At 42.2% G+C, this 12,864-nt stretch overlaps 1 protein-coding gene across 1 annotated transcript in view; it reads left to right on the top strand.

Moving 5' to 3' along the window:
- Window positions 1–12,864, top strand: part of LOC147221237 (transmembrane protein 132B) — a 309,075-nt gene that overhangs the window by 215,010 nt on the left and 81,201 nt on the right. Inside the window, exon 5 of the mRNA XM_086169493.1 lies at window positions 10,514–10,709. Coding sequence (XP_086025619.1) covers window positions 10,514–10,709 — 196 coding nt within the window. The remainder of the gene's footprint in view (window positions 1–10,513; window positions 10,710–12,864) is intronic.

The following is a 12,864-nucleotide window of genomic DNA, read 5'->3' as shown; positions in this document are numbered from 1 at the left end:
GTCAGGTGTGGCTGAACGCCGAATGCAGAATAGATGTTTTCAGACACAATGGAGATTTCATACCAGCTGGACTGGATGAAAAGTGAAAAAAAAAGTTGAATAAAAAAAAAAAAATGAAATGAATAAATAAAAGTTAGTTGAATAAAATAAATATATTTAGAATATAACAAAAAGGTAATCATTAAATGAAAATAAATAAAGATAAATTAATTGATTGATTCATCATTAATTAAGGATGAACAACAAAAACTGTTATAATAATAATAATATTAACATTGATAATAATAACCTTAATACTACTACTACCAATAATAATAATAATAATGATAATAATAATAATAATAATGATAATAATAATAATAATAATAATAGACAGTCAATAATATTAATAATAAAATAATAATAATAATAATAATAATAATAATAATAATAATAATATCATGATAAAAATAACCCTACTCGTAGTACTACTACTACTACTACTACTACTAGTACTATTACTAATAATAATGATAATAATGGACAGATAATAATAATAATAATAATAATAATAATAAAGATGTTAATATTGATAATAACAACCCTAATACTACTACAACTACTAGTGCTACTACTACAAATAATAATCATAATAATCATAATAATTGTCATTATTATTAATAATAATAACATCGATAATAATAACACTAATAATAATAGCACTAATAATAATACAGTAATACTAATACTAATACTGACGCTACTACTAATAATTATAATGATAATAACGATAATAATGATAAAAATGATAATAATAATAATAATAGACAGATAATAATAATAATGGAAAGATAATACTAATAATAATAATGAAAATAATAATAATGGAATAATATTAACAATAATAATAACAACAACAATAATAATAATAATAATAATAGTAATAATAATAACAATATTAAATGAAAATCTATCTGTCCATCAAGCCATCATATATTCCTGGATGTGGACTAGACCTCCATCCCAAGGTCAAATCCCTGAGCCGCATGGCTCCGGTCCGTCTCGGTTCATCTCAGATGCCCACTGAGGTGCAAACAGTGGCTGCAGGTCAGGCATTCTGCAGGACCGGACCTGCAACCAATCAGAGTGACAGAAAGGCGCCGGAGGGAAAAACGTATCCCGAGATATGTGGCGCCTCTAAAAGCCGGAGCAGCTCCAAGGAACCACGGCTTTGACCCGATCATGAAGCCACCGGCTGCTCTGGTTGCTGCTCCCCAGCAGTTGCGTCAATTTTTTTTTTTTTGTTGTTAACTAGAGTGACTGAAAGGCATCAAACTGCGGTGGTCCTTCATGGCTTCCAGCAGGTTCCCATAGCAACCCGCTCTGGCCGGGTTAACACGCCGAGGCAAAATCCTGTTTGGGGAGAATTCTACTCCATAAACGTCCGGTGATTGTATCATTGATGACTCTGAAAGAAGCCGTTTAAGTCGAAAGCGGTGAAATCAAAAGAGAAAACAGCGACTTTGACTAAAAATCGGTGAGAATGCAAGGACGCTTTTATCTGTTTCCTTGAAAGCTAAACTGTTTAATTGATTTTTTAAGTAGATACGCAGAGCGGGCGGAGGGGAAAAAAAAAAAAAGAAATAACCGTCATCACTTCGCCTCAGATCAGACCGGCGCTAGCGGGGCGAGGCGGGTTTCATACGTGCACAAATATGTGCATGAGTCCAACCAACACGTCTAACAAGACACCCGCTGCTGCTGCTGCTGGGAGAAGCCCGTCTTATCTCATCGGGGTTGTTGGGTTAAGATCGGCCGGACGCTGCAGGCGGACAAACGCTCGCTTTCAAGAAAAAAAAAGGATTTTGTTCATTTAAATCTTGCATATCTGCATCCGTCTATCCATCCCTGTGTGAACGGCAGAGGACCTGATGATGCTGACGAGTCGGGGAAAACAGGCCATCTGTGATTCTGCAGCCGAGGAGTCGCAATGAGAATCAGCGCCCCCTACAGTGAGGCAGGAGAACTACGTGCCTCACCTAGCGGCTCACCACAGCTGTTTTACGATCGCTAATCACAAGAAACTAGTACCACAGATACAGTTGTTGACGAATTGGAAATATATTTAATGAAGCAAAAGTGTTGAAACATTTTAATAACAATATAAAGAGGGACGGCAATCCGAATTTCATTCAAACATTCAGCTAAACATACAACATTAGCATCTGAGCACATATTTAATCCAGCATTGTCAGTTGCGCATACTGGAAATTACATTTCTTACAATCCCACCGTGACATGAAATTAACAAAATGATAATAATGATAGAGTGCAAATTAGCAGTGATGCTACATTGAACAATGAACATTAAACTATGAGGTGTGAGGTATAAAGTGCACGCAGATACAAACTCCTGGTGAAGGAAAAGATAAGTTATTTGACACCATTTGAGCAGCAGCAGAGTTTTTTTGTACTGTTTAGTGCACATTCTGAGCAGTTTGGCTTCACTTTTTCAGATTCTAATTCAGTTAAATCCCCCAAAGTTTTCCCTTTGTTCCAGTGACACATGTTGAGGTTCATGGCAGGCGAGGCACACCTACCATGAGGCAGGAGAACTGCCTGCCTCACTTAGAGGCTCTTGGCAGCCCTTTTATGATCGCTCAGCACAAGAAGCTAGTACCACATGTACTGTTGTTGATGAATTGGAAATATATTTAATAGAGCAAAAGTGTTGAAACATTTTAATAAGAGGGACGGCAATCTGGTCTTACTGCAGAGCACGCCAGCAGTCAGCAGTCATTGAGGCTCAACAGTCCACAGCCTCACCGCACGTCTCTTCTTTGAACAGTAAATGCGAAAATCCAGTTCTGATCTAAAACTGGTGATGTTCGATGAAAAATAATGTTATAGTGCAAATCACTGGTAAATACAACCATTTCATTCAGTCTTTCATTTGACATTTTTTTCTTTTCAAGATTGACAAGTGAGGCACGGCCTCTCCTGCCTCCCCTGACTGCAGCTCACTGCTAGAGGGAATTAATGCTCTTTACTTTTCTGCAATGAAATGTATTTCTGCGGAAGAATGTTTTTTTAAGATGTAAAATGATGTCTAAAGTCATCTTTTTGAATGGACGCGATATTCATTCATTCATTCAGTCAGTCATTCATTCATTCATTCATGTGTAATGCTTCTTGTACACTCATTTATCTGATATAGACATATGGACTATAAGCTGCTAATTTTTATTCCTACGCTTTGAACACCACTGCTTAAACAAGAATTTGGCTAATTTATGGATTTTTTTGGGGTGCTAATGAGCCTCAGGCCGCCAAAACATTTAGTCTCGTCACATCAGACCGATGAAATTACCCTGAAATTTTGAGAACGTCCAATTCCGACATTGAAGAAGACGACTTTAACGGTTTTAGGAGGAAGAAGATTGCGATCGGCTGGAGTAGGACAAAGCAGGGACAGAAAATGGATGGATTTAACTTGTCTTATTTATCAAGATAAGATAAGATACGGTTTATTGATCCCCATCGGGGAAATTCTTTTGTCACAGCAGCGTAACAGATAATAAGTGTCAAGTAAATATGATTATACATACCTGTATAAGCAGAGAGACAATGAGGAGACAATTAGAAAACCAAAAGATATCCACAAATAAATGGAAAACAAAGAGAAGAAGAAGAAGAACGACAACATCAAGGAAGACAGTTTGGGTGAAATAAGACAACCTAAACTTAATGAAAACATAAACAGTGACAATCGCAATGATAAGAATAAAATAAACAGACAAAAATAGGTGGAAAGACGGTGGCCTGAGACAAATTATTAATCTTTTTCATCAGCCGTGTTTCAGGCACTGTTCGGAAAAAAGCATTTCCAGTACGTATTTGTGGATGTCACTGGTATGTATTGAATTCAAAGTTTAAAAAAATGTTTCTGTGTTAATATCTTATATTACAACGTGGACAATGTATGTTCACATATATTTATTGAGATATTTTTAGCCGGTGCGGCTGATATTCACGATGGTATTCACACACTCATTCACATGTTTGGACAATGTAGGGTCTCCATGAACCGTAGGACCATCCATCTTCTCATCCACGGGTCTTATCAAGACATACAACATCACTCTTTTGTTCACGTCATATATGAGCATACAAGTCACCCTCTCACTTAGGGACTCCGGTTACCCTCCTGCATGGTTTTGGAGGAGCCCGGAGGAACCCCTATTGACACGGGGAGAACATGGAGGCTCCACACAGGAGAGCCTCCAGTGGGAACCCAACCAGGGACCTTCTAGCTGTGAGGCGTATTTGTTTACTACGGCACCGTAAAATACCGTCAGGCGCGATGGTGACAGTGACCTGTGGGGTGAAGAAACATGCAAAAAGTGTTTGCACAATTAAATAAAGTTTAAGACGCATCACACGTTATCCAAGGACAACGGTAGTTAGCATTTGCAGCACGTTTCCATTTAGAGTCCAGCAGTCTGAGGACCTCTGGGGAAGAAGCTGACGCAGATGATGCTGGTCCCGCATGATGCGACAGTAAGATACAGTTATGATAGCGAGGGCTTCTTATTTGGACAAATACAGTGCCTTCTGCAAAATCCATGAATAAAAGATCAGTCAGTGAGGGATTCATGACTTCATAAGTGTGTCATTGATGAAATCAGCAAAGACATACAACATGGATCCACTCAGGCTACATCTACAACGCTTGGGTCTCGCATCGAAGCAGAAACTAATAATTTGGTCAGCGACGCACGATGTCGAGGACATGGCGGCTAAGTGTTAACCGCGCTTGTTAGCCGGGCGCTATTAGAGCGCAGTGTCATGGCAAAAGACAGGTGCTGAAGGTCAGCGTGGTTTCTTTATTTTTCAAAGGAAACCTCAGGGAGGCGGGAACATATAAGTGTTGTACAAAGGTGGTGTGGTTGGGAGGAAGACAACATAGCGGTGTGTGTGTGTGTGTGTGCCAACGCAACCCTAAAGGACGGAGTAATATTATTTGGAACCTTGTGGTTGGGCCACAGCTAACACCTGAATGAACCTGTCACATTAGACACATTGCTTTTTCAGCTCCAGCGATTACACCGCACCCAACACACTTAACACTTTTATTTATTTTTTTTTGTACGGGGGAAAGTGTGTGAGACTTGGAGAGGAGTGTGTTGCTTGTGCATCGCACAATGTGAGTGTGATGCACGCAGGTGGTAGGCCGCCGTGTCCTGGTGTGTGTTTTGTCTAAGCCTCCGCCGGATTTTGGGGATTCTCGACCTAAAGAAAAGAAGAAGAAAATGAATTTTGGGGTTGCCGCCTTGATCTTTGAGCTTCAGAAACAATCTCCTGATGGAAACTGTCCCGAGGGGGAGGAGATGGAGCATAACTGCGAACAAATATTTGGAAATTTGGCTGCTGTGGTTGAAGATTGTCGTCGAAATGATGGATAAGCTAACGCTTGGAGACACTCGAGAGTGGTTTCCACTGTGCGTGAGAAGGTTCTCGGTCATCCAGGTCCTGGTCAGTCCTTGTGGTGGCAACTGGACTTCGCTTGAAGACGAGTTCGGCGGCGGGTTGGTTGTGTAAATGTCCGAGTCGTCGGGTGATGCCGAACATCTGGGCGTTGTGAAGCACGGTGAAGCTAACTCCACTCCAGAACGTGGACATCTTCCACAGGAGACGCCCTTGTCCTCCAGGTGTTGTTGAACCTTAAAGTCCTGACCCGAAGAGGTGTTTGGCCACTCTTTTGTTTTGTCTCTCCACCACGATCGGCATTTAACAGAAAAGCGCTTAACAAATGGGACCAATGTGACCAAAGAGCCGCCGGTCTGGGAGGGTTCGGCAGCCGTTTGTGTAAAGTCGAATCAATGAAAGCGCAGCTCTCGCCGTCCCCTCATTGTTCCACAGCCCAGCTAATGTGACATGTTATGCCCACTAACAGTCAGTAATGGTGGCCCGGTTAAATGTTACCCGCGGCTCTGGCATTATCATCCCAGCAGGCAACGTAATGAGACCTTGCCATGACCCCTTTATTTCTACTGAGCGGCGGTCAGCGGCGTCTGACATGCTAACCGTCCCCGAATGTACGTCCCATGTGACCGAGAGAATTCCATTGGAGCAGAACAATGACTCTGTGGGGTCACAACGCTTTCCTGTTTCGCCCCCGGTCACTTTGCCGAACCTCATGCTCTGGATACAGTTCCTAATTGTGGGCTAATTGTGGGAACAGCTGTCGATGGAATTGGAAAAAAAAAAAAAGCTCCTCATTGACCGGCTTATTTACAATCTGCCAAATGGACGGCCAATCAAACAACTCAGAGGATTGAATGGGGTTTCCGGCCCACCACGTCCAGTTGAGTAGGTGCGGTTAATAATCCGTAGGGTTTTTAGTAAAAAACACCGTTAATCGATACATTTCAAACCCCACAACCCCCTGAGACAAAGACCGCTGCACTCCAAGGACTAATCACCCAGGCAGAAGATAAAAAGATGTCACCGGGACTGAGGATTGTGATGCTACATCGAGGAGACCAAACAACCTCTGCGTAAATGGATGGTCTAACATAGGAGAGTCCACCACTCTGCCGTCCATCTACACGTGGAGGACAAGGGGAACTCTTCTGAAGACAGCAATGGCCTCATTCTGGCCAGAGAAAAGAGATGGTTCCTTTGTCAAATGGAAAAACCATCTCTGTGCAGAGGAGGGGGGCCTCAGACACAACCTTTCAATACAACCAGACCCATCTTCACCCTCCAGACAACCTGGAAGGATCCACCACTAGAACCAGGTAACTTCCACCTGAACCACAGTTCACAGGATCCAACAGGTTCTGAGTAGTTTGGTTTCACCTTTTCAGAGTCCAATCCAGGTAAATCCCCAAAAGTTGTACCTTTGTACCATCTACTGACACCCCGTTAGCACAGTAACCCCCTTTCCATCCGGTTTCTGCCCATTAACTCTTGTTACCCAGACCCGTCCCCCCAACCCTGGCACTTCTGGAATCTCCCTACAGACCATTAGAGCTGGAGAGCCTCTGGGATGAGGGGCTGAAACATCTCCAAGTGAAGAAAATCAAGTCCAGTAGCCACGACAAGAAGATTTTGACAAGATTCAGCTCATATTGATTGTTTGCGCTTCCGGCTCCCGGCAAGAAGGTCCCAAGAAGGGCCTTTCTGTGTGGAGTCTCCATGTTCTCCCTGTTTCTGCATGGGATTCTTCAGGGTTCTCCAGGTTCCTTCCACATTCCAAACACATGCAGGTGGTTCACCGGAGACCCTAAATGAGAGGGTGACTTGTATGCTTATATCGGACGTGAACGAGAGAGTGAGGTTGCATGGCTTGATAAGACCTCCGGGTGAAAGAATGGATGGTCGTCATCTCCCCGTGAAGTTACAGAGCTTGGATTCCCACAGTGGGCCTTTATGTGTGGAGTCTCCATGTTCTCCCCGTGTCTGCATGGGATTCCTCAGGGTTCTCCAGGTTCCCTCCACAATACATACAGGGGGTTCACCGGAGACCCTAAAAGAGAGGGTGACTTGTATGCTCATATAAGACGTGAATGAGAGAGTGAGGTTGCATGTCTTGATAAGACCTCTGGATGAAAGGATGGATGGTCGTACGGTTAAATTAAACATGAATCTGATTGAAAAGGCATCTCCCCGTGAAGTTACAGAACTTGGATTCCCATAGTGGGCCTTTCTGTGTGGAGTCTCCATGTTCTCCCCGTGTCTGCATGGGATTCCGGGTTCTCCAGGTAGTTCACCGGAGACCCTAAATGAGAAGGTGACTTGTATGCTCATATAGGATGTGGTCGTACGGTTAAATTAAGCATGCATCTGATTGAAAAGGCATCTCCCCGTGAAGTTACAGAACTGTCAGATTTCAACCAAAACAAAGACCTAAGGTGGATGTGATGCTGGGTGGGAAGAGAGAGCAAGAGGCCGGAGGAGGCGGACAGGAAGCCAGGTGATGTGATGGAAGGATCCGGAGGTCAAGGAGGGCCGACACCAATCTGTTTTCTCTCCTAAACCTGCAGTGTCCATGTTACACCTCGCTCAGTCCATCTTTCAGACACACACGCACACACGACAAGCTCCTCGGTGTGTATCGGTGTGTGTGACAGTGTGATTTTATTCATTTATTTACATACGGGTTTGGAAAATCTATTAGGGAGCCCTCGGCCCGCCGCTGCAAGTCGTGTCCAGCGTCGCAGCTGGACGCGCACCAAAGAGGCGTCGGCGACAAACAGAACAACGGGCAGATTCAGGCATTTGTGAGATGTTTCTAAATTATTCCAAGCCCGCCTTTCCGCGACGGCGTGGCAGCCAGCGGGTTCAGGAAAATATGAAAAACAAACAAATATAAAAGTCACCCGAGAGACCCTTGTTGTGAAGGGGTGGGTGTATTTCACCGCTATCTGGACGGGGGAAAAAAAAAATGCACATTTCAGATAATGTGTGTATTTAAGACCCGCCGTGCTCTTCGGATTCCTGCTGCAAGGTTAAACCAGAACCGGCCGAACATCTGCGGAGCTGCGTTTTATGATCCTGCTGGGGAGATCAAGGGTGCAGCGGCGCAAAGATAAACTCTACCTGCACACATTTAACAGAGCTATGGAGCTATCGTCATTATTGTTGTCATTATTGTCATTATTTTTATTTTTATTTTTATTTTTATTTTTATTTTTATTTTTATTTTTATTTTCATTTTTATTTTTATCTTTATTTTTATTTTCATTTTTATTTTTTTATTTTTTTTCATTTTTATTTTTGTTTTTATCTAATAATAAGGATAAGAACACCTTTATTCATCCCGAAGGAAATTGTTGTGCCAGAGTTACGAGAAAAAAACATAACGATAATAAATAAAAGTAGAAAATTGTATAAACAGTATAAAAAATAAAAAACTTAAAAAAATTAAAAATTTAAAAAATAAAAAAATAAAAAAGGGGGGGAGAATAAGAAATACAAGTAAAGACTATAAAGTGTCTTAAGCTCTTAAGTACAAAGTGAAAGATAAGGAGTGCATAAGAATATGAAAACATATTGCACATGCAGCTGTTATGAAATGAAATATTGCACAGTTATGAACATATATACAGATAAATTTACAATTAAAATAAGTGGTTGAGATTTTTTTTTTATTCTATTTTATAGAATAAAAAAATATTTTATTTTATTTTATTTTATGCAGATTCCCTGCAACTGAAGGGAGAGGAATTATAATGTCTTATTTAATTTAATATTTAATATTTAATATTTAATATTTAATATTTAATATTTAATATTTATTTTTAACTATTATTATTATTATTATTATTCACTGCTATCCTTCACAGAGGGACACAGTTATTGGGCGATGGGTGGGTTCAACCTGAATCCATCATGGACAAACATCATTCATACATCTAGACAACATCTGATCTCCAGTCATGTGTTTGGACTGCGGGAGGAACCTGGAAAACCCTGAGGAGAAGGTGGAGACTCCACACAGGAAGGTCCCCTGTGGGAACCCAAGCGGGGGTGATATTAAGTGCAAATTAGTTCCTGTGAAAATGATGATGATGATGGCAGTGACTGTGGACGGACATCTGGAGGAGGAGATGCTCTTGGGAGTCCTGAGCACGGGAAGCCTCGCTGCGCAGAAAACAACATATCTATTGTCGGCCGAAACACCAACATCTGTTCTCTGCCTCGGTTCTTCCTCTCTTTCTCACCGGCGAACGAGTAAAACGAATGAGTGAATGGATGAATTTCAGATTTGCGTCTTTTTTTAAAACTGGTCCTTCTTAAATCACTATTTTCTTGGTTTGCAGTGAGATATTTAGATTTTTACTTTCACTTAACTCTGCCGCTACTTGCTAGATTCAAATTGAAATAGCGCTTATTTATACATCTCAGGTTTTTATGCATTTAAATCTCCTCCTCCTTTCACCTCAGCACCAGTAGATTGTATCTGTACTTTAATCTTTTATTGGTTTACTGTGCGCTTTAGTGTTAACGTCCACTCTGTTATTACTTTGCTAATCTCATGTCACCGTTTGGAAAGTGAGAAATGTCTTCCTTCCTCTGTATGTCTGGTACAAGTGGTGAAAATGATGATAAACTGAAGGTGGTGTTGGGGTGGGGAGGTATCTGCAGCCCTGGAGGCGGAGAAGACGTATGGCCAGATTTAAAGATGTGGTTGTATTTCACCTCTTTTTGATACCATTTTGTGTAAAAATGGTACAAAAAGGGAGTCACCAGATGATGGAAAGATAGTTGTGTACCCTTGCAGTCGCATGAAAGTCTGGACCTTCTTGCTTCTTGCTGTGCCACCATCTTTAGACCTGTTGGTGGTCAGTAAACCGTGACTTCATATCTGTTTCCACTGTATTGCGGGCCGACCGTGTTGTGACCCCTTGACGGCGCCGGTTTCGTCTGAACACAGAACGTACCGCGGAAGATTGTGGACTAGATTTTATCAGAGGTGACTCCACCAAGCCCTGATGCAGTTTGTCGCCTCCGTCTCTCCACCCAGGCCGGACAGCCCCTCGTACGAGGTTATGCAGCTGGACTTCGAAGTGGATAACGTGATCAACCTGGTGCCGACCCAGACCCTGCACTGGACCGTGGAGTATCCGGTGGCCTCCCAGTCCGCCCACGGCCAAACCGAGAAGGTCTCGCACCTTTACATCAGCAACGCCGACATACAGGGGATCGTGCCTCTGGCCGAGGTAAGGAATGACACCATGAACGCGTGTGAGTGTAGAGCATACAAGTCTAGCCCTCCTCGGACCAGCCCCTTTCCCCCCGGGATGATCAAAGCTAGAAAGGTTAGCTTCCTTTCCCGTCAAACTCAGACAGCAGGTTTCCCAGTGAATGACATCATAAAATGGAAGTGTGTGTTTTCAACCTGGATGTGCACGGAAACGGTGGTGAGACGTCACGAGTAGCATTCGGATAACACAAACCAGAAGTCACTCAAACATCTTTTCGCGTCCCGGATTAGCAACATACAATAATTTACCAACACTTGTAAATGGTAGAGGCGTTCCTTGGCTCCGTTGGCTGTTTTCAGGAAAAGTTACTCCTAAAGGTGTCACATTTTTCTCTTTGTGGAAATCATCGTGCGCGTTATTTACTCCCCGACATGCCAGAGATTACGTTAAGTGCTTCTTCAAAGCTGCCATTTAGTCGACACACTCCTTTTGCCAAAGTGTTTCATAAAGGTAAATAAAAATACATCATTCTACCCTGCACTCAGGTATACCCAATTATGTCTCCAAGAAAATATAAATAACACGCTAACTTTTCACACGTGTTGGTTTCCGTCAAGGAAAAGGTGATTTTCTTGCTTGCGTAGCTTGGTTGAACCGCAGATCAAGCTAACCAGGATGTCTCAGACTACGAAAGAGTAGACGGATGCTTTCAGACCTCGCCCTCCCTTGCGGTTCCATTATCCAGGAGCTTATGTAGCCTAGTGACCTTCCTTCAACCATACGAGTGCGAGGGAAAATGTTGGGCACCTTCTCCAACGCCATCTAGGGGAAAGTTACAAACGGTCATTTTGAGTCCAGGGTGACTTGTACTGCATCTCCAGTAATGGACTTGTGGAAATATGTTGAGCTACAACCATTCATCCTCTCATTCACACATCGGGACAATGTAGGGTCTCCAATGAACCTCTAGCATGATTTTGGGCTTTGGGAGGAACTCGGGGGAACTGGACCTTCTTGCTGTGAGGCTCTAAGCACAGGGCCTCCCGTGGACCCATCATTCTGCAAGATGTCCGGAGGTTCTCCGTCATCCTGGTCGTGGCGAGTTCTTGTCGAAATCTTCTTGTCCCGGGAAACCGGACAAGCCAGAAGCTTCTCGGTTGGAGGATCAAGAAGATTTCAGCAAGAATTCCATAAGATCGTGTCTGACTGTCGCCCTCTTCTTTCCAAACAAAGCTTGAAGAGTAAAATGGAAGAAGTAAACAAAGGTACGTGTGTCCTCTCTCACTCCGAGGCAACCGGAAGACCTGCCATCATCGCATCTCCAACCTTCTCCCTCTAATTCCGTGGATCCATTAAGGACTCGCTCTTTCTCTCTCTGTCGGCGGAGCTAGAAGAAAGAAATTAGTCATTTCAGCCCCGCAAAAAAAAAATAATGGTTTCAAAGAAGGCAGGGAGTAGAAAGGAGACGGTAAAGAACAATGGAAGTGGAGAGGCGCTAGAAGGAAAATATCAAAGAGAAAATTGAAGCAAAATGACGGGAATTATACATTTCCTGCGTTTGGAGCGACCTCTGAACAACAGGTTCTCACCCCGTCGCAAATGACTCCCAACCAACACGCCAGCCTTTTATCGCCTCCCTCTCTCTTTCCCTTTCTTTTACCATTTTTCACAAAAACAGTGAGACTTTTCTCTTCCTGAAAAAACGGGTTGCAAAGAAAAGGTTGTTTAGACCTTCATACCTTCATAGAGAAACATTTACTCTCTCATTCACTCATGTTGAAGAGACATAGAAACATCTATCTATCTATCTATCTATCTATCTATCTATCTATCTATCTATCTATCTATCTATCTATCTATCTATCTATCTATCTATCTATCTATCTATCTATCTATCTATCTATCTAGCTAGCTAGCTATCTAGCTATCTAGCTAGCTATCTATAAGCTAGCAAGCTAGCAAGTTAGCAGGCTATCTATCTATCTATCTATCTATCTATCTATCTATCTATCTATCTATCTATCTATCTATCTATCTATCTATCTATCTAGCTATCTAGCTAGCTATCTAGCTTGATATCTATAAGCTAGCAAGCTAGCGAGTTAGCAGGCTATCTATCTATCTATCTATCTATCTATCTATCTATCTATCTATCTATCTATCTATCTAT

The sequence above is a fragment of the Fistularia commersonii genome, chromosome 22 (assembly GCF_037954325.1).
Source record: "Fistularia commersonii isolate RoL2024-O1a breed Wild chromosome 22, RoL_Fcom_v1.0, whole genome shotgun sequence".
Classification (NCBI taxonomy): Eukaryota; Metazoa; Chordata; class Actinopteri; order Syngnathiformes; family Fistulariidae; genus Fistularia; species Fistularia commersonii.
The sequence above is the reverse complement of the archived record's forward strand: the minus strand, read 5'-3'. Positions and strand labels throughout refer to the sequence as shown.